At 49.8% G+C, this 25,831-nt stretch overlaps 1 protein-coding gene across 8 annotated transcripts in view; it reads right to left on the bottom strand.

Annotated features, from left to right (window-relative positions):
• The window catches only part of PARVB (parvin beta), a 144,795-nt gene that overhangs the window by 42,797 nt on the left and 76,167 nt on the right, over positions 1–25,831 (bottom strand). For all 8 annotated transcript variants that reach the window (XM_034948616.3, XM_034948618.3, XM_055105428.2 and 5 more), the window contains one exon: positions 7,863–7,965. In XM_034948616.3, coding sequence (XP_034804507.1) covers positions 7,863–7,965 — 103 coding nt within the window. The remainder of the gene's footprint in view (positions 1–7,862; positions 7,966–25,831) is intronic.

Genomic DNA, 25,831 nt, shown 5'->3' with positions numbered 1-25,831 from the left:
CATGGACAATCACAGCAACTCCGGAGTAAGTGCTGTGTTTGCTAGCACTAACTGAAGAGGGAACCAAAAGGATGTGCCTTGAGAGGGGAAGATGCGGCTTTAAAGATGCCCCTGTAATTCTACTCTATAGAAGGCACTGGCATGGTTTACAGGCAACCATGGCTGAGACGCAGATGCAAATTCAGAGCCTGTCCTGAGATTCTGAGGGCCAGTTCCACAGCCAGGCTGCCAGATACAAGGCTTGCTGACATACTGTTTCAAGTCATTGGGTGGGAGAAGCCACAGGTGCAGGCAAAAGAATCAGAAATAAAAAATGAAAGTGAACAAAACACTCAAGTTTGCTTCTGAAAATATTAGAAAATATCTGCTTCAGGTAGGGAGCAAAGTACCAATTGGGGGGACTGCTTCAACAGAGGGCCATCACCAGCAACAGCCAAATCTTCACAACCAAGATCAAAGAGGAGGTAAGTCTCTACCATAACCAGCCACTCAGAGAGAGAAAAACTGACAGCCCAGGGGCAGCTTCACATGAGGAGTATCCCTTCAGACAGCATCAGCCAAAGGTCCATGTGCTCCTCCAGCCTTCTGAGTTGAAAGTGAGCATCTAGCATCACAAATGTCTGGTTTGAAGACCTCAAGAGCAACTGGTACCCAACAGTGCTGGGTGTGACTGTACTGATACTGCAATGCAAAACATCAAAACTTTGGCCACTAACGTTTTTAATAATAAAACTGTGATAATTATGACACAATCTTGATGAACATTTCAGACTTATTCTTGTACCATGGGATCTCATTCTAAGATGGGGATTCTCACCTTAGCCAAATATAGATGTTAATTCTTGGGCATTCAGCATTCAGCCAAATAAAATTTGGAACACCCTCTTTGGGTGAAGCCGTGCAGTCCCATGGTGCTAAACATCAGCTCAGTGCTGCTGGGTTCACAGGTACAGTGCAGCCTGGACTCCAGGCTCACCTGCTCAGCATCACCTCCAAGAAGGCAGGTATCTCAGCCCCAGCATGTACAACACAGACCCCCGCCTTCCCGACCTCCCACCCTACTCCCAAGGGCTTCCCATTTACCAGTTGCTCAAGCCACAAACCTGGCCATCAGTCTTGATTCCTATGGCAGTTTCACTGCACAGTACCTCCCCAGGTCTGCCCTTCCACTCTGGGGGCTGAGCTACTTCATCAGATGCCTGGGCCATGGCAATGGTGTCCTGACTGATCTCTCAGTTCCAACTCCTGACTCTCCTCCCCATCCATCCTGCACCCAGAAGCCTAAGTGACCTTTTAAACTCTAACCCAATCCACGTCACAGCCCTACCCAAAACCTCCAATGGCTTCCTGTCACTTGGAATAGACTGTTGTCTAGCAGGGCTGAATGAGATCTGGCCCCAGCCTCATCTCTTGGCTCTCTCCCTCCCTCTCTGCCACCTCGGCCCCGCCTCCGCTTCTTTTCACTGCTCCTCCAACACAACAGGCTCTTTCTCGCTTTAGAGCCTCAGCCCAGAATGCCCTTCCCAAGCTCACTGTGCAGACATGTGCTCAGATGTCGCCTCCCCAGAAGAGCTGCCCTGGATTGCCTTCCCCAACCCCCACCCGCCACTGTACCCCATAACCTTCTATTACTTTCCTCCTAGCACTTGTCATTCCTTTAAAACATCATCTATGTTTCAGGTTGAACCACTCCACCCCATAATACTTCTCTTTCTTCACTCTGCTAGAATGTGTGCTGGGGGAGTGGGCGGGTGCAGGGTGCGGGGCTCATCTCTCTTGTTTCCCACTGTGTCTCTACAGCCAAGAGCCACCCGACACATGTAAGCCAGTGAACATTCATTCATCAGATGAATGAATGAATGTGTGACCAAAACAAACACAGACATGTTTCCCTCCAAATATACTTTCTGAGGGCCAGCTGAATAAGGACAAACAATGTGGTCCAAGCATCACTGTGTCCTTCAGAGTGAGTTATGGGACATGGCCTCCCCAGCACCTCATCCCCCAACCCTCACCACCACCTGTCACAAGCCTAGGAGGTTTCCCTCCAAGAGCTGGTCTGTAAGAGCCATTTGTGCAGAGTGTGCAAACTCTGTCCAGAGGCAGCTACAGATGCTGCACCCCTGTGTTTTCAGGGCCAAGTTTCTCTGGCAGGGGCTCCCCTAGTCTCTCTCTCCTGAACAGCACCCCACCCCCTACCCACTCACATCCTTGTGGCAGTCCCCCCGCAGTCCACATATCCCCTGCAGCAGATACTCCTCTGTCACAACAGTGGAGAAAAACATGATCCCACCCCAGTCACCAGCCCTGCCCTGAGGGAGTGACCCTCCTGGATGGCCTATGGGGAGACCCTTCCACCAGGATGGGGCTTGTCTGTGGGAGTGACCCTCCAGGACGGCCCACGGGGAGACCCTTCCACCAGGATGGGGCTTGTCTGTGGGACTGACCCTCCAGGATGGCCCACGGGGAGAACCTCCCACAGGATGGGGCTTGTCTGTGGGACTGACCCTCCAGGACAGCCCCCGGGGAGACCCTTCCACCAGGATGGGGCATATCTGTGGGAGTGACCCTCCAGGACAGCCCATGGGGAGACCCTTCCACCAAGATGGGGCTTGTCTGTGCAGTCCATCAAAGCAGGGAGGTTGAGCAGAAAAGAAACCCTAGAGAGAGGATCTGCTGACCCCACCAATGCTGGGGATGACATGGGTGGAATCTCATGCTGACCTTTAAGAGGTATGCTATCCCACCTACAAGGGGACACTGAGTTCTTGAGGCCACCGTCACAGGCATTTGTGGACCCTGAAAACATATCAGGGCTCTATGAGAACTGAAAGATTGTTCAGCAAATAGCTGATCCCTTCTGGAGTCTGTGGATGGCACTGAGGACCAAAAATCCAAACAATACTCATCTATCTGTCCCCCTTTCATGTCCCAAAAGAGGACCCCACAATCTTCATAGGTAATGAAACTGCAGGAATTCTTTCATTGACTTAATCAACAAATATTTATCATGTGCCAGTCACCCAGGGGACTTGGGGTGGATGGGGTACCCAGCAGGAAGCCAGATACTCCTTAGTTCTGCTCTTGGCATTTATTTGTCTGTTTAAAAAACAACAGCAATAACAACTCCTGCTTATTGATGACAGACCTGTGCCAGGCACTGTGCCAGGGGCTCCATCCACGTAACTTCAGCAGGCAGCTTGGATGGTTCCCAGTGGACAGACATGAAAAGGAGCTACTATGGCCAGGCGCAGCGGCTCATGCCTATAAACCCCACACTTTGGGAGCCCGAGGTGGGTGGATTGTTTGAGCCTAGGAGTTCAAGACCAGCCTGGGCAACATGGCAAAGCCTCGTATTGGCCAGGCGCAGTGGCGCATGCCTGTAAACCCCACACTTTGGGAGCCCGAGGTGGGTGGATTGCTTGAGCCCAGGAGTTCAAGATCAGCCTGGGCAACATGGCAAAGCCTCGTATCTACAAAAAATACAAAAAATAAGTCATGCATGGTGGCATGCACCTGTACTCCCAGCTACTCGGGCGGCTAAGGTGGGAGAATCACCTGAGCCTAGGAAGTGGAAGCTGCAGTGAGCCATGATTATACCCCCACATTCCAGGCCAGCCAATGGAGTGAGACCCTGTCTTGAAAAGAAAAGCAGCTGCAGCAACCACAGGTTCACTCCCTTCCTCTCTCTCCCTCTCAAAATTATGTACCTCAAAGGCACAGTTCTCTGCCCCTGGACCCTCCCCGATCAGCATGTTACCCCCACCACTGCGCCAAAACTGCTCTCATCTGGGCCACCAATGACCCATCCGGTGCCAAATCTAATGGTCAATACATTTGAGTGATGCAGAGAAATTGGAGTGTTGCAGGAGCAAGGGAGCCATTTTTTAATGGAAATATTACATCATGTCTGCACACCGAACAGTCCAGGGAAGAGAGAAAGTGGCTACAGAAAAGATCAACCAAGGCACAACAGACCTGGGAAGGCCAGAGGTGAGAGAGGTGAAGCCTCTCAGAATTTGAGAATTCCTTCCTCTACAGTGGTCAGCTCAAGGAAGCAACCTATTACACTTGAGGTCAACAATTCTAGTTTCTTTAACATCTGCACGAGGATATTCCCACAATATTACTGGTGATAGAAAAATATTAGAAATGACAAAAATGCCCCACATAGGAGAGTGGGTGAATAAACTGAGGAATATCCACACAGTGGAGTACAATGCAGCCATAAAGAAAAAGAAAGGTGATCTCCACATGCAAGGATTCCTAGAACATATGAAGCGAAACAAGCAGGGTGTGTAAAAGAATGTACAAAATACATCATCTTTTATGCAAGGAATAAAAGGGAAATGAGTAGGTGTGTGTATGGACATTTTTGTAAAGAAACATAAGAAGGATAAAATCAGAATCCATTGAAAATTGTTACCTGGGAGTGTATACGTGGGAGAGAAAGCAGTGAGACCTCTCTCTCTCTCTCTGTCTCTCTCTCTCTCTCTCTGTCTCTCTCTCTCTCTCTCTCTCTCTCGATCAACAGGGTCTCACTCTGTTGCCTAGGCTGGAATGTAGTGGTACAATCATGGCTCACTGCAGCCTCAACTTCCTAGGCTCAAGTGATCCTCCTGCCTCAGCCTCCTGAGCAGCTGGGAATACAGGTGCATGGTGTACATCACCACGACTGGTAATTTGTAGAGACGAGGTCCCACTATGTTGCCCAGGCTGGTCTCAAACTCTTGGGCTCAAGTGATCCTCCTGGCTCAGCCCCTCAAGGTGCTGGGATGATAGGCTGAGCCACCACACCTGGCTAAGACCTTTCAAGGTATGTCATTTCCATAGTTTTGACTTTTGAAGCATGTAAATGCTTTACATTTTTAAAAGTAATATTAAATAAAATTAAATGTAAACATATACACAAAAACTAAATACAGAGAGAAACAAATTAATTTATTTATACATTAAATGGATGACATGACCACTCAAAAAGAAAATAATTCAGTTAAGTTCTGAACACAGAATTCTGACTATATACTCTTAGTGGATATATTGTACTTAAAAAATCATGGCAAAGAAATCTTGTACCTAGCATGTTTGTAGTTGATAGAGGTATTGGTATCGTAATTCTGACACTATTTTTGTATGCAATCAGAGTAAATAGCAAATATATTTCTGGAACCAAGGTTCTCCCTGGAGACTGGAATACAGAATGCTGACAGTTAAGGGATAAACTTGTAGCATTGAACTGGAATTAGAAGTAGCAGTGTCAACTCACAATTTTTAAAAAACTATATATTTGCTACCTCTTTTGGCTTAAAGAGACTAGAAGCAATGACACCCCAGGAGCCACGAGCACCCATAAGGCCCAGATTTTGCTATCTAATTATCATTCTCTTTTGAACATAAAATAATTCATCAGTCCAGGGGAATGTGTTATTATATTTTAGGGGATTTTTTTTTTTAAAGGACACAGGAGAAGAAAAGCACTTATTTACAGAAGAAAATGCCAGCTAATAAGTGGGGAAGCCATGATAAAGATACAGAAATCACTATTTTGCAACCTCCAGCATAATATTTAGAGATGATATTTAGCATAATTTAGAGAATGATAATCAGCGGATGATAAAATCATGGGGAGCACATCATGGGTGAACAGGATGTTCACACAGTCCCAGAGTCTGCCCCTCTAGAGACCATGTATTAAAAAAGGAAAGAAGGGCTGAGCATGGTAGCTCACACCTGTAGTCCCAACACTTTGGGAGGCCAACATGAGAGAATTGCTTCAGGCCAGTTCAAAACAAGCCTGGGCAACAAAGCAAGGACCCTGTCTCTAACACACAAAAATTAAATTTAAAAATTTAATACAAAACAATTAGCCGGCCAGGCACAGTGGCTGACACCTGTAATCCCAGCACTTTGGGAGGCTGAGGTGGGTGGATCACGAGGTCAGGAGATCAAGACCATCCTGGCCAACATGGTGAAACTCCATCTCTACTAAAAAACAAAAATTACCTGGGCATGGTGGTATGTGCCTGTAACCCCAGCTACTCAGGAGGCTAAGGCAGGAGAATCACTTGAACTAGGGAGTCGGAGGTTGCAGTGAGCTGAGATCGCACCACAGCACTCCAGCCTGGGTGACAGAGCAAGACTCCATTTCAAAAAAAGAAAAAAAAAACCAGCCAAGTGTGGTGGTACACATCTGTAGTCCTAGCTACTCTAGAGGCCAAGGTGTGAGGATCACTGGAGCCCAGGAGTTTGAGGGTGCAGTGAGCTATGTTCACCCCACTACACCCCAGCCTGGGCAACTGAGTGAGACCCTGACTCTACCAAAATAGAACAAATAAAAAAGTGGGTTTTTTTTAACAGGAAAGAAGCACCTTTACAATGGAGAAACCCATAGGCCACTGCCTTAACCCAGTGATCAAATTGTTAGCACCACCAATGACAGGCAGCCTGGCATCATGCGCTCCTCCTGATACGATGCCCCCAGGAGGACAAGCAGGCAGCGCAGTCACACTCTCAGCTGAAACATGTGACCCAGATCTCATCGTGAGGAGACAGACAGATCCCGATGGGAGGATATTCTACAAGACAAGAGGCCCAGACCCTTCCAACACGTCATAAAAGACAGAACAGAACGGAGAGAGGGAAAGGGAAGGCGGTTCCAGATGAAAGAAGCCTAAAAGAAGAGACAAACATTCATGTGTGATTCACTCCTAGATCCAAACAAAAGGCGTCGTGGGGACAACCAGGGACATCTGCTCATTCAGCCAGACCCCCAGGGCTGTTGTGAGAACCAGCTGTGATCACGCAGGAACGCCTGAACCAGGCCCTGTACCTGGGGCTGCTCCGTAAACAGGTCAGAGAAAGGCCCCGCGGCCGGGCTCAAGAGCTATGCTTGGGGCCAGGCTGCCCGGCTGTTCACCAGGAGACTGTGGGCCCCAACGCCTCCACCTGTTGAAGGCGATGGCAGTACTGCCCCCTAGGACCATTGTGACAATGAGACATGACAGTGCCAGGCACCGTGAGAACCCACTACAAGTCCAAGAATTCCTCTCATGCATCATCTGCGAACTCTGCTCTTCTGTTCTTCGCCTGGCAACTCTTCGCTCGTTCTTCCATATGAGCTGCAAGGCCGCCCCACCCCCAGGCCAGGCCGGCGTCCTCTACTCAGAACCTGCGGCATCTCCGAGGGCCCTCATCACAAGCAATCTGAACAGTAACTGTAACTATTCAAAAATATTTGTCTTTTCAGACAGACTGTAAGTTCTGAGGACAGGGACCACGTCTGTTTCAAAGATCACTGTATCCCTGGCACCCAGCCCTCGGGACTCATCCAACATCTGATGAATAAACAACCGGTTTGTCTGCACATCAAACCATGCATCAGTCAGTCCCGGGAAGATCACTAAACTGCCCTCACCCAGCAAATGCAGACACTAGAGCCCGCCCCTGGTGAGGGAACATGAGCTATCATGTATTTGGTGACACATTCACTCACAGAATATTGCTGCAGACCCGCTTCCCTGCTGCTGCCTCCCATCCTGAACCGAAGGAGTTCAAGTCAAAAGAGGGTGGCAGGGACACAAAGTGGGCCTGAGACCCAACAGGATGGGAGCCGCAGGCAGTTTTGGAAGCTGTCCCCAACCTGCTGCTGCCCCATGGCTGGGTGCTCTGTAGAAACGGCAAGGGGAGAGAGGACCCTGAAGCCACAGCCCAGGGCCTGGGCACCACCTGGGAGATGCACACTGCAGCTTTGAGTGTCTTCCTAGGACCTGCGGCCGATGTCACTATGCAGAGAATCCCGGCCCAGCCCAGGGCCGCTGCAGGGAGATGGGGGTGGGACAGAGCTGTCCCTGCTGTGAACTCACCCAAGAGCTTCTGCAGCACCTGGCCATCGTACAGGTCTTCCTCCAGCTGCTTCACAATGATCCTCTCCTCCACCAGCACGTCATTAATCCAGTCGAGGAGGACCTGCGGGAGATGCAGGCATTATGGCCTCAGTCCACCAGTGCCATGGCGATGAGGCAGTGACCAGGGAAAGTGCAGAAACAGAGACTGCACAGCTCTGCGGCCACCACCAGGACCAGAGCAAGTACAGGGACAGAGGCTGCACAGCTCTGGGGCCAGGCTGCACAGCTCTGCAGCCACCACAAGGACAGGGCAAGCACAGAGACAGGGGCTGCACAGCACTGCAGCCGCCAGAACCAGAGCAAGCGGAGGGACAGAGGCTGTACAGCTCTGTGGCCACCAGGACCAGAGCAAGCACAGAGACAGAGGCTGCACAGCTCTGCGGCCACCACCAGGTCCAGAGCAAGCACAGAGACAGGGGCTGCACAGCACTGCAGCCGCCAGAACCAGAGCAAGCGGAGGGACAGAGGCTGTACAGCTCTGTGGCCACCAGGACCAGAGCAAGCACAGAGACAGAGGCTGCACAGCTCTGCAGCCACCACCAGGACCAGAGCAAGCACAGAGACAGAGGCTGCACAGCACTGCAGCCGCCAGAACCAGAGCAAGCAGAGGGACAGAGGCTGAACAGCTCTGTGGCCACCAGGACCAGAGCAAGCACAGGGACAGAGGCTGCACAACTCTGCAGCCACTAGGACCAGAGCATCTCGTGTTCACCTTGGTATGGGGGCAAATGATTAAGCATTGGTAATACTGCCCTCTCATCACCCCAAGACAGTCAAGGTGACCTACAAGATATCCATTCCTCCCTGGTCACCCTAAGTCTCAACCCACCCTAACCCAGGACAGCAAAGGGAAGTTATGCATCATTACTGACAGGCTTGGTGTGACCACTGTCAGCTGCATTTTGTATGCACCCTTATTGAGATAGAATTCTCACTCCACACAATTCATCCTTTGAAAGTGTGTGATTCGATCTACTTCCCCTCTCCACGGATTTGGCTTTCTGGACATTTCATATTAATAGGAGCCGATGATGTCTGCCCTTTCGTGTGTGGCTTCTTTCACTGAGCATGTTTTCAAGGTTCATCCATGTTATAGCATGTTTCCGTCCTTCTTTTGTGCCTACGCTGAATCATATTCCATCTCATGGGGGACCACATTTTGTTTCTCCATCCCTTGGTTGATGGTTATTTCGGTTATCACCCCTTTCTAGGTACTGTGAGTGGTACTGACATGAACATTCAGGTACAAGTCTCTCTGTGGATGTGAGTTTCATTTTTCCAGGCCAGCCTTCCTCTTAAGCCTTTTCACAAGAGATTTTCCATTCAGTTCACCGGGTGATACACTTCAGAAGGAGATTGCTTCCATTATGAAAGTACCTACCAAAAGACAGGACTCCCGCCAAACACAATTCCACCTGGCCAATCCTGCTTCTGACACGTCTATTCCACAAAATAAAATGGACTCAATCAATGGCACAGAGTGTGTGATTTTCCTGTGCAAGGAAAACTAATACAATGATCTCATTGGTCCCAGTAACCTCTCAGAAATGGGAGTTTATGGCCCCTCTCAGAGATGAACAAAAGGGCACAAGTCCAGAATATACCGTCCCCTGTCACTCTGAAACAGCTGCAACCTGCGACATTGGCCACAAGGCAAATTTCTGTGAAGCACACTCTATTTTCCCAGTAACATAAAAATATCGAAACTGACACACAAGCCCACAAGGAACAGAGGTAAAAATAAATTAAAGGGCGGTTTGCAGGGAGAGGTGCATGGCCCTGTGGCATTCTGGTCTTGTCAAGGCCACCTCTGAAGGTCAGGGCACAGCACCAACTACCCTGCTTCCACCCCGGGCTCTCTCTGCGAGGTGGCTGGCAGGGGGAGGGAGAGCACTGGCCTGGGAGTCCCAGGGCTGCACCTGAACCCCCTCAGTTCCCAAAGAGCTGCCTCCCCCACCCCCCATGGCCCACAGACCCCCACACTCACTGGCTTCCTGCTCTCCTCCTTCACCCTCTACAGCCTCCTTTGGGGGATCCTCCCTGACTCCCCTGACCCTTACATGATGCATGCCTGAGGGCCCTGGACAGCTCCCCTTCTCCCTCCCCACTCTCTTCAGAGGCCGGTTTCTGCCCTCCTGCAACTTCCAGCGCCATCCCTAACCCAGGACCCCCTAAGCACAGGGCCCGCCTCTCCATGCCCCTGCCACGGGGCGGGGCGGGGAGGGGGGTTCCGTGAGCATCTCTAACAGGACTCACCACACCCCAGGCGTGCTCCTTTCCAGGGAAGGCAGGAAGGAAGGGAGGCAGGAAGGCCACCATCCTCCTGTCTCAGATCCTGGACTTTGCCTTCTCACCCTACTTCTGTCCTCTTCTTAACCGGTTCCACTCCTCCCCATCTCCCTCTTGCCCCTGGGCCACGGCCACAGCCACCCGAACACCCTGCCTCCTCGCTGGGGTTCTTCAAATAGCCCAAGCTCATCTGCGCCACGGGGCCTCTGCACACGCCACTTCCCCTAACCCAGATACCACCCCTCCCTCGCTGCCTGAGCAGCACTCCCTCCTCCAGAGCTCAGACCACCCCAGCCCGCCAGGCAGCATCCCCCATCACAGCTCTCAGTCCCCCAGCACCCTGTCTCATCCTGTCCCATTAGCAATGGGAGCAAATCTTTGAAAGGCTCTCCCCTGTTAGACTCCAAGGTCTATGAGGCCAGAAGCTATGACCGGCTTGTCTGTGGCTCTGTCCGCAGCACCAGCACTTGCTGCCTGGCGCCAGAGCTCTGTAAGGATGTGGTGAATGGGTGGACTAACTTACTAGGCACCACTGCGGACCAGGCTCTGGTGACAAACAGGACAGACGAGGCCTCTGCCTTGAGGGCCTTACATTCTACTAGACTCCAAGAGACACACGGACGCCCACAGTTTCAGGTTGTGATGGTTGATAGAAAGGAAAATAAAGCTGGATCCAGTGGAGAAACCGGGTGAGCACGCCTGCACAGGTGATGACGACTGACGCCAATAGCGAAGGTGTGCAGATGGGTGTGCCCCGATATGCGATGAAAATGGCACTTGACCTCACAGACTTCCTCCCCAAAGTGACAACCCGATCGAATCATGAAGAAAGCATCAGACAAACCCCAACAGAGGGACAGTCTACAAACTCTCTGAGCAGTACTCCTCAAAACTGTCAAGGTCAATAGAAACAAGGAAAGTCTGAGAAACTGTCAGAGCCCAGAGAAGCCTCAGGACTGAATGCAATGTGGTGTCCTGGGAGGAACCCTGAGACGGCCAAAGGAGAGCAGGTGACACTGAGGATATCTGAATAAAGCACCTCCGTAGTTAGTAATGGGATGTATCCGTGTTGGTGCAGGGCCTTACTTAGTAACAATGTATCTGTGTTGGTGCAGGGCCTTAGTTAGTAACGATGTGTTCGTGTTGGTGCAGGGCTTTAGTAACAATGTACAATGTATCCGTTCTGGTGTAGGGCCTTAATTAGTAACAATGTATCTGTGTTGGTGCAGGGCCTTAGCTAGTAACAATGTATCTGTGTTGGTGCAGGGCCTTAGTAACAATGTATCTGTGTTGGTGCAGGGCCTTAGTTAGTAACAATGTATCTGTGTTGGTGCAGGGCCTTAGCTAGTAACAATGTATCTGTGTTGGTGCAGGGCCTTAGTAACAATGTATCTGTGTTGGGGCAGGGCCTTACTTAGTAACAATGTATCTGTGTTGGGGCAGGGCCTTACTTAGTAACAATGTATCTGTGTTGGTGCAGGGCCTTAGTTAGTAACAATGTATCTGTGTTGGTGCAGGGCCTTACTTAGTAACAATGTATCTGTGTTGGTACAGGGCCTTAGCTAGTAACAATGTATCTGTGTTGGTGCAGGGCCTTAGTAACAATGTATCTGTGTTGGTGCAGGGCCTTACTTAGTAACAATGTATCTGTGTTGGTGCAGGGCCTTAGTTAGTAACAATGTATCTGTGTTGGTGCAGGGCCTTAGTAACAAAGTATGTGTGTTGGTACAGGGCCTTGGTAACAATGTATCTGTGTTGGTGCAGGGCCTTAGTTAGTAACGATGTGTCCGTGTTGGTGCAGGGCTTTAATTACAATGTACAATGTATCCGTTCTGGTGCAGGGCCTTACTTAGTAACAATGTATCTGTGTTGGTGCAGGGCCTTACTTAGTAACAATGTATCTGTGTTGGTGCAGGGCCTTACTTAGTAACAATGTATCTGTGTTGGTGCAGGGCCTTAGTAACAATGTATCTGTGTTGGTGCAGGGCCTTAGTAACAATGTATCTGTGTTGGTGCAGGGCCTTAGCTACTAACAATGTATCTGTGTTGGTGCAGGGCCTTACTTAGTAACAATGTATCTGTGTTGGTGCAGGGTCTTAGTTAGTAACAATGTATCTGTGTTGGTGCAGGGCCTTAGCTAGTAACAATGTATCTGTGTTGGTGCAGGGCCTTAGTAACAATGTATCTGTGTTGGTGCAGGGCCTTAGTTAGTAACAATGTATCTGTGTTGGTGCAGGGCCTTAGTTAGTAACAATGTATCTGTGTTGGTGCAGGGCCTTAGTAACAAAGTATGTGTGTTGGTACAGGGCCTTGGTAACAATGTATCTGTGTTGGTGCAGGGCCTTAGTTAGTAACGATGTGTCCGTGTTGGTGCAGGGCTTTAATTACAATGTACAATGTATCCGTTCTGGTGCAGGGCCTTACTTAGTAACAATGTATCTGTGTTGGTGCAGGGCCTTACTTAGTAACAATGTATCTGTGTTGGTGCAGGGCCTTACTTAGTAACAATGTATCTGTGTTGGTGCAGGGCCTTAGTAACAATGTATCTGTGTTGGTGCAGGGCCTTAGTAACAATGTATCTGTGTTGGTGCAGGGCCTTAGCTAGTAACAATGTATCTGTGTTGGTGCAGGGCCTTACTTAGTAACAATGTATCTGTGTTGGTGCACGGTCTTAGTTAGTAACAATGTATCTGTGTTGGTGCAGGGCCTTAGCTAGTAACAATGTATCTGTGTTGGTGCAGGGCCTTAGTAACAATGTATCTGTGTTGGTGCAGGGCCTTACTTAGTAACAATGTATCTGTGTTGGTGCAGGGCCTTAGTTAGTAACAATGTATCTGTGTTGGTGCAGGGCCTTAGTTAGTAACAATGTATCTGTGTTGGTTCAGGGCCTTAGTAACAATGTATGTGTGTTGGTACAGGGCCTTGGTAACAATGTATCTGTGTTGGTGCAGGGCCTTAGTTAGTAACGATGTGTCCGTGTTGGTGCAGGGCTTTAATTACAATGTACAATGTATCCGTTCTGGTGCAGGGCCTTACTTAGTAACAATGTATCTGTGTTGGTGCAGGGCCTTACTTAGTAACAATGTATCTGTGTTGGTGCAGGGCCTTACTTAGTAACAATGTATCTGTGTTGGTGCAGGGCCTTAGTAACAATGTATCTGTGTTGGTGCAGGGCCTTAGTAACAATGTATCTGTGTTGGTGCAGGGCCTTACTTAGTAACAATGTATCTGTGTTGGTGCAGGGCCTTACTTAGTAACAATGTATCTGTGTTGGTGCAGGGCCTTACTTAGTAACAATGTATCTGTGTTGGTGCAGGGCCTTACTTAGTAACAATGTATCTGTGTTGGTGCAGGGCCTTACTTAGTAACAATGTATCTGTGTTGGTGCAGGGCCTTACTTAGTAACAATGTATCTGTGTTGGTGCAGGGCCTTACTTAGTAACAATGTATCTGTGTTGGTGCAGGGCCTTACTTAGTAACAATGTATCTGTGTTGGTGCAGGGCCTTACTTAGTAACAATGTATCTGTGTTGGTGCAGGGCCTTACTTAGTAACAATGTATCTGTGTTGGTGCAGGGCTTTAGTTACAATGTACAATGTATCCGTTCTGGTGTAGGGCCTTAGTTAGTAACAATCTATCTGTGTTGGTACAGGGCCTTAGTAACAATGTATCCGTGTTGGTGCAGGAATTGTAACAAGCTCACTGGCAGGAGGATCGCTTGAACCTGGGAGGTCAAGGATGCAGTGAGCTGTGATTGCACCACTGCACTCCACCCTGGGCGACAGAGTGAGACCCCGTTTTGGGAGCCTCAGGCAGCATCTGAGCAGAGACAGAAAAGGGTGAGGACGAGCTGCGTGGACACCTGAGGAAAGAGCGCTGGAGGCAGAGGGGACAGCCAGGAGGAACCCTGCCAGTGAGCTGAGCACAGGGGACTGATAGTGACAGGAGTCAGGGGAGGGGGACAGGGCTGACCCTGGATTCTCCCCCAGGCTGAGGGGGGAGGGGGGCCGTGAAACCGCTCGGGTCAGGGCATTCCCCCCAGACCAAGAGACCTGGAGTGCCACCCAGGGTGGCTCTTGAAGACTGACCCAGCCACAGACCCCAAGCCAACTCCCCCAGCCACAGAACCCAGACCGCTGCATCTATGCGCCAACCCCCAGGAACCTGCTCTGGCCACTTAGCGAGATTTTATGGGTTTGGTTTTTGTTTGTTTTTTTGTTTTCAAAGCGTGTCATTTAAATTTGAGACACAACACCAAGTTTATAGACACACGGAGCAGCAATCCTAACTACCCTTTTTGGTCTTCAAAGCCCTCCTCTGCCTGCTTCCACTCTCTCGCCATGCTGATTTCCACCACGGGTTCCCCATGATCCTCCCAGCTCCCCGGCTGACCTCCTTCTGACCCGCAGCCTCCCAGGCTGCAGACCTCTTCCCTCCACCAAACACTCAGCCCTTGACAGCCAGGTAAGGCCAGTGACAGAGCCTCTTCCACCCCCTCAGAGCTCCCAGCAAAGCCCCAAGCCTGAGAGATGCCGCAAATACTAGATAAGTGACTACTCATAATATTTTGCATGTCTTTTATAATTTTTGGCTCATGGCTTTAAAATGGGTTTGCCTGGGGCAGCGGCTCACACCTGCAATCCTAGCACTTTGGGAGGCTGATGCAGGATGAGTGTTTGAGCCCAGGAGTTTGAGACTACCCTGGGCAACAAAATGAGACCCCATCTCTACAAAAAAAATTAAAAATTAGCCAGGTGTGGCAGTGCACACCTGTAGTCCCAGCTACTCAGGGGTCTGAGGCAGGAGGATTGCTTGAGCCTGGGAGGAAGCTGCAGTGAGCTGTGATGGTGACACTGCACTCCAGCCTGGGCAACAGAGCAAGACCCTGTCTCAAAAAAAAAAAAAAAAAAAAAAAAAAAAGGTTTTGCAGGCAGAATTTTAAAACACCCCCTAAAATCCCGACCCGCTGGTGTACATGCCTGTGTAAATACAGCATGGCATGAATATGTAGGGTCTGCATTAAGACCCAGCTCCACCAGAGTTTTAGCTGTGTGACCTTGAGTCACTCATTTAACCTCTCTAGACCTCAGAGTCTTCATTCAGAAAGGAAAATAAGTCAGTCCCTAGCCCTGTGCACACTATATGACCTGGCAATTCCAGCTCTAATTTATCCCAAGGTACTAGTCCAAATGTGGCCCTAGATGCTTACTAGCTCTGGAATGATTCCAAATTTGTGTAGGAAAAATGAAAAACACAGAGAAGCCTGAAGGGACATACATGGGAAAAAAAAAAATTAGCCCTGCCTTCTGTTGGATTTTTCTGTCTTCCAGGTTTTCAGCAGCATATATTACTTTGGCAGTTCAAAAAGATAATAAGTATCATTTTTACAAATTAATCACTATCCAGATGGCTTCTAAAGAACTTGACAAGCAGGTCTTAAATGCATATATAGGCCAGGCGCAATGGCTCACGCCTGTAATCCCAGCACTCTGCGAGGCCGAGGCTGGTGGATCACTTAAGGTCAGGAGATTGAGACCAGCCTGGCCAACATGGTGAAACCCTGTCTCTACTGAAAATACAAAAATTAGCTGGGCATGGTGGTGCATGCCTGTAATTCCAGCTACTCGAGAGGCTGAGGCAGGAGAATCGCTGGAACCTGGGAGGCAGAGGTTGCAGTGAGCCGAGATTGCACCACTGCACTCCAGCAACAGAGCAAGACTCCATCTAAAAAAAAATAATAATATTAATAATTAAAATAAAATAAAATGCATATGTAAATTCAAGGGACTCCTGGATTGCCAAAACAATCTGAAAAAGATGAACAAAACTGGAGGACCCACACTCCACTGTTTCACACCTGACTACAAAGCTCCAGTCGTCGAAACTGTGGGACTGACATCAAGGCAGACACAGACCCACGGAACAGAAAGGGGCGTCCAAGATAAGTCTCAAGTCACAGTCAACTGATATTAACAAGGATACCAGGAGAATTCAGTCGGGAGAAAATAGTCCTGTTTCCTGCCTTAGTCTTCTTCGGAGCATGCAGGCCACGTGATCTCATTTTCACTTATCAGGTCTGTCTCCCAAGCTGGCCTGGCAGCTTCTCCCAGGCGGGGCCTGTGTTTTGTTCAATGCCATATCTCCAGCGGCTAAAGCAGGCACAGACCCACAGAAGGGGCTCAAACTGCAGAACCGCCTATGAACTTTCTAGAAAGGTCTCCTGGGCCTGCAGACATTTGGTTCCAGAGGCTGCCTTGCTCAGAGCTCAGTCTTGTTAGGAAACACACAAGATACAACATTGCTGCTATAAAGAAAACTGAAAAAAGAAAAAAAAAGTCACATCTGGATTTCAAACCCAGTCCAAGACCAAACCCAAAAATAACAAACAGATTAAAATCAAATTCCACGCAGCAGGCCATGGCAGTCCTCTCTGGGAAGCAAAAGCTGTTCACGGCCCAGTTCCACTGCCACCCCGAGGAGGTACAACTTATTCCTGGATACCACAGCACACACTGCCACTGTACTTCCCAGGCCATCCATCTTAATCTGCTATGCCACAAAAGACTTTTTAAAGATAGCACTAGTCATTATTTTTAGGGACGCACTCATTTGCCAGCCCTGAATCCTGTGGGCAGATGTCTAGGACATACATTAATTGTGCTCTTGCATACCACTCCATCACACACGTCTTATGAGCTTTGGCTTTAACCAGAATTTTTTTTTTAAATTACTTTTTCTTTAGATCCTTCTGAATTATAATCAGGATCTGCAGCCTGTCTCCCCCAGAGCTATGACAGTTATGTTTTAATCACTTCCAAAAAGAGTCGGACGAGGGCTGATTGCAACAGGCAGGAGGAGACACGGCCCGGTGGGGGCCAGGGGGCACGGGAGGGCACCTCTGTGCAGCTCCAACAGCACCAATTTCTGCCCAGAGGATCGTTTTCATGCAGCTGATTTTCTTTGCAGAGACAAAGAGAGGAAGAAAACAGAACTTAAAGACAGGAAGGGTCTTGTCCAAACAACCGGGGAATGAGATGTGAAACCTGCTCTTGGGGGGAGACGCACCCCCAGATGACATGCAGTCAGCCTGCTTTCAACCAATCTGCTTAGGGAGTTTTCTGCGGTTTTTTTCTGACACCCAATGTGTCATTCCTGTCAGGCCTCTGAGCCCAGGCCAGGCCATCGCATCCCCTGTGACTTGCACGTATACATCCAGATGGCCTAAATTAACTGAAGATCCACAAAAGAAGTAAAAACAGCCTTAACTGATGACATTCCACCATTGTGATTTGTTCCTGCCCCACCCTAACTGATCAATGTACTTTGTAATCTCCCCCACCCTTAAGAAGGTTCTTTGTAATTCTCCCCACCCTTGAGAATGTACTTTGTGAGATCCACCCCTGCCCACCAGAGAACAACCCCCTTTGACTGTAATTTTCCATTACCTTCCCAAATCCTATAAAATGGCCCCACCCCTATCTCCCTTCGCTGACTGTCTTTTCGGACTCAGCCGCATGCACCCAGGTGAAATAAACAGCCATGTTGCTCACACAAAGCCTGCTTGGTGGCCTCTTCACACGGACGCACATGAAAATTCCAACAGCAATTCTCTGATTATCTGATACCAATGGGGTGTCCTAGAGTTCAGTCTGATTCTAACACTAGCTACAGTTGACCCCACAGGCTGAGGGCTCAGTCCCACCAAACTGACTTCATTCCAGACACCAGCTGCAGATGGGGCTCCCAGGCTACTTGAGCCTCTTCCCACTGATTACAAATCAGGGCCCTCACCTCAGGTTCAGTGATTTGGCAGAACACACAGAGCTCAGAAAAGCATTTTACTGAGGATTACCAACTTACTATAAAGGTTAGAACTCGAGCACAGCAGGCCAGGCATAGTGGCTCATGCCTGTAATCCCAGTACTTTGGGAGGCTGAGGCAGGCAGATTGCCTGAGCTCAGGAGTTCGCAACCAGCCAGGGCAATATGGTCAAACCCCATGTCTACTAAAATACAAAAAATTAGCTGGGCGTAGTGGCGGGCGCCTGTAATCCCAGCTACTTGGGAGGCTGAGGCAGGAGAATCGCTTGAACCCGGGAGGCAGAGGTTGCAGTGAGCTGAGATTGCACCACTGCACTGTAACCTGGCCGACAGTGTGAGACTCCATCTCAAAAAAAAAAAAGAACTCAGGGACAGTGTAATTAATAAGAAACACTGCACAGGACAGAGTTTTCGGGGAGGGAGGCAGGGCTTCCATGCCCTCTCCCTGCGTGTCCCCCTCCAGCACCTCCATGTGTGTTTCCCAGCGCCAAAGCTCTCTGAACCCCACTGTTGATGGGTTTTGCGGAGGATTCATTATGTAAGTGTGACTGATTACATCATTGGCTATTGGTGATTTGATTCACTCTCCAGCCCCTCTCCACCCCACCCAGAGGCTGGGGGTGGGTAGGACTGATAGCCCCAACCCTCTAATCCTGTGTTGGTTACTCTGGGGCCAGCCCCCACCCTAAGTCACCTCATTAGCATAAACCCAGATCTCATTATGAATAACAAAAGACGCTCCTATCACTCAGGAAATCGCAAAGGTTTTAGGCGCTACCTGCTAAGAATCTGCACCAGGACCTAGAGACTAAGGCCAGGTCTAGGTTTCTCCTTACATGGCAACTGTATAGGTTTCCCTTGGCTATTCATTCTGGAAAGCATAAGAATAGCCACTCCCTCTTTTAAGAATCATTAAAAATTTAAAGTATCTCATCTATAAACCTCTAGTTGCCTGGGCAGCATTCAGTGTTCACCCATAAGTAATTCAGGTCACTGCTGGAGAAGGTTAGAGAAAATACACAGGAAGAAACACCAGCAAAGATGACTTTTGGATAAGTCTTCTAGGCTCCTGAACCCACCGGATGCATGCACCCACTTCCAAACTGGCATTGCCCATCTGTCCATTCAACTCCCTCCTGGGCTGCCCTGTTCATGCTCATGTTCCCAGCACTGCCCTGACACTGCTAATGGGTGATCAAGTGTATGATCTAACATTATTCTTACAAATGACACTTTGAGGTTGTCAGGTTGGTGCTATTATTCTCCCACTTTAATCTGAGTTGGGATTTAAATCCAGGAAGCTGACCCTAGAGCCGACCTTCACCCCTTAACAGTATAATACATGAGTATAATCAATGCTCAGAGACAAGTTTTGAATGACTGGCCTCATTCTCAGTGCCTAGCTTACCCAGAGCTAAGGATTTTTTTTTTTTTTTTTTTAAACAGGAGCAGAGGGCAGCTCACAATATTTTATACAGCAACAGTCCTGAGGCAGCAGAGGTCAGAGGGGGTATCTACTAGGGGAGACAGGACAAGCAATCAAGACAAGAGGAAAAAAGTGCAGATGACAGAGAACAGAGAAAGAGAAAACTAGAGGACCAGGCAGGCATCCTTGGAAATGTCCCCCATTTCCAAGGGGGACATTCAAGACTGCAATGTGGCTACAAGCAATGGCCACACCACCATATCCAGCGGGTCAGGATGTCAGCCAGATCTGTCTGTCCCCTGATCTGCTCAGGCCTGCATACGGTCTGTGCTTTGCACTAAAATCATCTGCTTCTGGACCAAATGCCTCCGAGGAACCACTGGGAGGTGGCTTCTACTAAGGCCTACTTAGATGTAATCCACTAGCATTAGATCATCACAGTCCACAGTACACAAAGGATGTTCTGGAAAGCAAAGAGAATTACGCAGGTAATGTGGATGGAGGTGTTTTGTCTGCACCATCCGGACTGTCCATCTCCTCCCAAGGGAGCACCTGGGACCACCTACATCAGCATCCAATCCACAGGTTTACCCCAACCCTCACCCCCTCTTCCCAGAGCCTCCTCCCTGCCATCTCACAGGTTTGGGGTAGAGCAAAAAAAAAAAACAAAAAAACACATCTGGCTGGGCATGCAATGGCTCACGCCTGTAAGCCCAGCTCTTTGGGAGGCCAAGACAGGCAGATCACTTGAGGTCAGGAGTTTGAGACCAGCATGGCCAACATGGTGAAGCCAGCTCTCTACTAAAAATACAAAAAATTAGCCGGGCATCATGGTGCATACCTATAATCCCATTTACTTGGGAGGCTGAGGCAGGAGACTCACTTGAGCCTGGGAGGCAGAGGTTGCAGTAAGCTGAGATCATGCCACTGCACTCCAGCCTGGGTGATAGAGTGATAGAGTAAGACCCTATCTCAAAACAACAACACAAAACAACAACAACAAAAAGCAACCACATCTGTCTTGTCTCTAAGCCGCATGCCATCTTGGGAGACGCTGGTGTGAACCTCATGTTGGTGCTGCTGACACACACCCCCATCGGTTCTCTTACTATCTATCAAGGATGAATTAGCTCTGCATGTGCAGCACGACTCCAGCCCTGGGGATTTAGCTGGGAAGAGAATGGTCATGGTCCCCCACAGCATAAGATTACATTCTAGAGGAGGAGAAAGACCAAAAACAAACTAGTAAATAGGAAATGACTCCAGGCAGCAGCAAGCCCAGCAAAGAAAAAGTAACTGGGGTTAGGAGGAGAGTGATGGAGTGACAGGGGCAGGAAATACGTCTCCAAGGAGGAAGCATTGAGAGAAAACTGAAAGAAGTGTTGAAGACAGCTCCAGGCATGGGCCTTTGAAAGTCCAAAGACCAGGTACGTGATAATGAACCTAACCTTGCCCACAGAAAGGTTGGGCCTGTGACCTCAGCCCCTGGGAGGTGATCTCCTAAGCTCCGAAATGCCCTGCCAGATAAAGTACCTCTGCTTACCTGGGGCCCTCGGGCCAGCCAGGGAGTAACTATGTGATTCAGGGAGGGGGCTTTGGGTTGCACTCTATCAGCCAGCTGCTGGAGGGGCTGGAGACAGACGAGCCATGTGGACAGTCAGCCACACCCATGCAAATGAGCTCCAGCAGAAACTCTGGACACGGAGGCTCAGACGACTTCCCCGGCTGGCAATACTGCATGCACATTGTCCCACATCACCGGGAGAGTAATGCTGCCTATGACCCCATGGTGAAAGGACAATGGAGGCGCTGTGTGGGTGCGTTCAACTCTGCCCTGGGCAACTCTTCCCTCGGCTGATTTTCATGTGTATCCCTTCACCATCAGAAACTGTAACTGTGAGGGTGACAGCTTTAAGTGGGTTCTGGGAGTCCCTGTAGCAAATGATCAAACCTCAGGGCAGTGTTGGAGATCCTGAACTTGCCATTGGTGTCAGAAGTGAGGGTGGGCTTGTGGGATGTCCCCTTTCACCTGATGCCCAGTGGGCACTGGCTCAGTGTGTCCTCAGAACAGCAAGGTGGTCAGGGTGGCTGGGGCAGTGAAGGAGGAGGGGAGGCAGGGAATGACACCTGCTCACCCCTACCCACACACGCATACTGCTCTGGCCTTGTGTAGTGAGGACCTGACTCATTCCCAAACCAGAAGAAAGGAGGTGCTGAAAACCCATGAACACAAGCAAATCCAGACAGGGAAAATGCCTGGACTCACAGAGAGCCCCCTGCATGCCTGACAAACAAGAATCAACCAAGGGCAGCCCAAGCTCAGCATCGCCAACTCACCTGCTGCCACCCACACGCTGCTCTGTTTAAAAGGCTATAGTCAGTGAGAACTAATATTTAACGTATATCGCCTCTGTGCCACCACTACAGTAACTAACACGCCACTGACAGCCAAACCGAAGCTGCTCTCCGGGTTGCTGTGTCTATGCTTATTTTGGAAAATGATTGATCAAGAGTGGAAAATGTCTGCCAGCCTGCTTTGAGACGCAACCTGCAGTCTGAGAGCAGGTGGAGCCTTCCAGAATTTGCCTGTCTCCAGAAACACGTGCTCCAGGCTGGTGGGACAGTTGCAGTAACAGGCATCTCAGTGTCTGGCAACTGGCCCTTCCAGGAAATGGCCAAGGATGCTGCCGCCGCAGGTACCAAAACCCACCCTGCCTGGCCCCAGTGGCCAGGGCACGCCAGCTGCAGCTGGAGGCAGCAGCCTGGAGAACGGGATGGTGTTAGTTGCTTATGGCTGCTGTAACAAATTAACACAAATCCAGGGGCTTCCAACGGCTCAGTGGATTCTCTTGCAGTCCTAGAGGTCAAAGTCCAAAATCTGTTCCACTGGGCTAAAATCCAGGTGTCAGCAGGGCTGGTTCCTTCTGGAGGCTCCAGGGTTCCTTCTGGGTTCTCCAGTGGAGAATCCATTTCTTTGTCTTTTCCACTTCTAGAGGCAGAGGCTGCCTGCATCCATTAGTGCATGGCCCCTTCTTCCATCTTCAGAGCCAGAAGCTACCACCTTGCCTCCAGGGTCAAGCTGCCATGTTCATGGGCAGTCAAAGCTCCCCATGTCCCTCTTATACAGACACTAGCGAACACACTGGGCCCACCTGGATCATCCAGGATGACCTCCTCATTGCAAGGTCACTAACTACACCCACCATGTCCCTTTGCCATGCAAGATGATAGTCAATGGCTCCAGGCATTATCACATGGTCATCTTTGGGGACCATGATTCTGGCCCAGGTTCCCTGCAAAACAGAGCCAGGACAAAGTTCACTGCTGATGCCTTTTCTTTGGCAGGGGTTTGGGGGTGAGGGGAGGGCACCCTAGACTAGCAACAGGGAGGGGAAGGGAGGTGAGGCAGGTGCATGAGCTGGCTATGGCTTCAGAAGAAAACCCAGCTGATGATCAGCCATGCGGCCCATCTCCATGAGCCATGGTCTCAGAAGCCCACATCAGGGAAGTCGGGGAGAGGCATTTATTCCTCAGCTCCTTCCTGTCCTTAGTTGTATTTTGCCCCATAGTTGTACTTTGCCCCAAAGGATGCTAATTAGCTTTCCCAGTCAGTCCACCCCATGCCCCTCAATGTGGCCTTCTTCTCAATCTGAAACCTGGAAGACATGAAGCAGCCGGAGCCTCCATGGGTCCCTCCAGTTTGGCCCTGGCTGCCACAGACACTGCGGCCCCTCCACGGTGGGCTGGCAGACATGCAGCAGCCCAGCCCTCGCCCCACCAAGGCCAAAACAGCCTGGGGGTCTTCGGCAGCAAAGCAGCAAAGGCAGGGGTGGGTGGCACTGCAGACATCCAGGAGGAACATAAATCAAATCCTGCATAGCAGGGAAGTCATTTACCCATCCCCGAATCCCAGGGCCCAGCACAGGACCCCGCACTCAACTTGGCTCAGTGAACACAGCACCAAATGGACAGAGCCATTCAAGCCCAGACACATCACTAACCCCAGCACCTGGGGGTGGGGAGTTACTTAAACCTGTCTTTCTTTTTTTTTTTTTTTTTTTTTTGAGACAGGGTCTTGCTCTGTCACCCAGTCTAGAGTGCAGTGGCTATTCACAGGCATACTCTTAGCTCATTGCACCCTTGACCTCCGGGGCTCAAGCAATCCTCCCACCTCAGGCTCCTGAATAGCTAGGATTACAGGTGCCTCCCACCACACCCAGGTAATTTTTTTTTTTTTTTTTTTTTTGGTAGAGACAGGGTTTCACCATGTTGCCCAGGCTGGTCTTGAACACCTGGGCTCAAGTGATCCCCCCCACCTTGGCCTCCCAGGGTGCCGGGATTTCAGGTGTGAGCACATGGCGCCCAGCCCCTTCACCTCTCTCTGAGTCTGCACATGGAAGCAAGAATGACACAGCTCCCCAGGGTGTTGTTTCAAGGAGATAATCCTGTGAATGGAGTTTGTGAACTCTCAAGCATTGCTCAAAAATCAAAGAAAAAAATCTTTAGAAAGGTGCATGGGATGGTTCATCTTCTGTGTCAACTTGCCTGGGCTCTGGGGTGCCCAGATAGCCAAAGAAACATTGTTTCTGGGTGTGTCTGGAACGGTGTTCAGAGGAGATGAGCATTTGAATTGGTGGATGGAGTAAAGCAGACAGCCCTCCCCAAAGCGGGTGGGCCTCATCTGATCCCATAGAACAAAAAGGTGGAGGAAGTTGGGATTCACCTCTCTCTGCCGAGGACTGCTAGTGCCAGCACCTGGATCTTCTCCCACCCTGTTCCTGGTACTCAGGGCTGCAGACGCAGGCTGGCATCTCTACCACTGGCCCTCCAGCTTTCTAGCTTGCAGATGGCAGGTCGTGGGACTTCTCAGCCTCCGTAGTCAAGTGAGCCAATATCATAACAAACCTCTCTCTCTAGATATTGACACAATTGGGTCTGTTTCTTTGTAGAAGCCTGACAATTCTCATGCATCCCTTGCTTAAATATCCCCCAAGAACAACATTTTCGTGGCTAAAAGACAGTGACTTTCCTCATCAACATTCTTCTGTTTGAAATAACAAAGTGGGTATTCAGAGGGAAAAAATAAAACAAATTAAATAATTTAAATTATTAATAATCAACATCTTTGGGTGGACCCTAAAACTGACATTTGGAATTTCTTTTTTTTTTTTTTCTGTGAGATGGAGTTTTACTCTTGGTGCCCAGGCTGGAGTGCAGTGGTGAGATCTCGGCTCACCGCAACATCTGCCTCTCAGGTTCAAGCAATTCTGCCTCAGCCTCCCGAGTAGGTGGGATTATAGGCACCCACCACCATGCCCGGCAAATTTTTTGTATTTTTAGTAGAGACAGGGTTTCACCATGTTGACCAGGCTGGTCTCGAACTCCTCACCTCAGGTGATCCACCTGCCTTGGCCTCCCAAAGTACTAGGATTACAGGCATGAGCCACTGCGCCCGGTCTCAATGTAGATTTTATTTTATTTTATTTTATTTTTTTATTTTTTATTTTTTTTTGAGACGGAGCCTCGCTGTCGCCCAGGTTGGAGTGCAGTGGCACGATCTCGGCTCACTGCAGGCTCCGCCCCCCGGGGTTCATGCCGTTCTCCTGCCTCAGCCTTTTGAGTAGCTGGGACTACAGGTGCCTGCCACCTCGCCCGGCTAATTTTTTGTATTTTTAGTAGAGACGGGGTTTCACCGTGTTAGCCAGGATGGTCTTGATCTCCTGACCTCGTGATCTGCCCGCCTCGGCCTCCCAAAGTGCTGGGATTACAGGCGTGAGCCACCGCACCCAGCCTCAATGTAGATTTTAAAAGAATATAACTTGCAAGCCGTCTTACTTATTCTGAATGAGCCCTCATGAAAACACAGTTGTACAGCCCAGCATCGGGTCCACTGTGGTGGTGAAGGTGGAGAAGCTTTTTAAAAAGCACTTTTAATAGAAAAATGTCTGTTTCTGGCAGACACTGTCACCATCGGTATTTTCAAGAATCCCGGGGTGCCCAAGCTCGCTGTGGGCTATGGAAGCCAAGTGTCTGCCACGGCCGTCTGCCCAAGAGCCCACCCTGGGTTCACCAAGGTCAGGCAGAGCCCACAGCCTCTCCTCTTCAGGGGATTCTCTCTCAAGCCCTACCGTGGTTTCGATCAGAGCAACCAAAACTGCGATCTGTCCTTGGACCCACACAAGCACTGCCTCACGGTGAGCAGGAGCCACGCTGGAGAACGACAGCTGCTGCCCAAGAAGGCCAGCACCATGGGCCCCTTCCCTCACTGTTCCCTGACTTCTGGGAGCGGGGCAGCCAGGTTCCTCGCCCAGCTGGGATTCACGCCTCCAGACGTGGTGGAAACTGACTGTCCAGTCAGCGCAGGCATCGGCATCAGATGGCTCCTGGCCAGG

This window comes from Pan paniscus, chromosome 23 (assembly GCF_029289425.2).
Source record: "Pan paniscus chromosome 23, NHGRI_mPanPan1-v2.0_pri, whole genome shotgun sequence".
Lineage (NCBI taxonomy): Eukaryota > Metazoa > Chordata > Mammalia > Primates > Hominidae > Pan > Pan paniscus.
The sequence above is the reverse complement of the archived record's forward strand: the minus strand, read 5'-3'. Positions and strand labels throughout refer to the sequence as shown.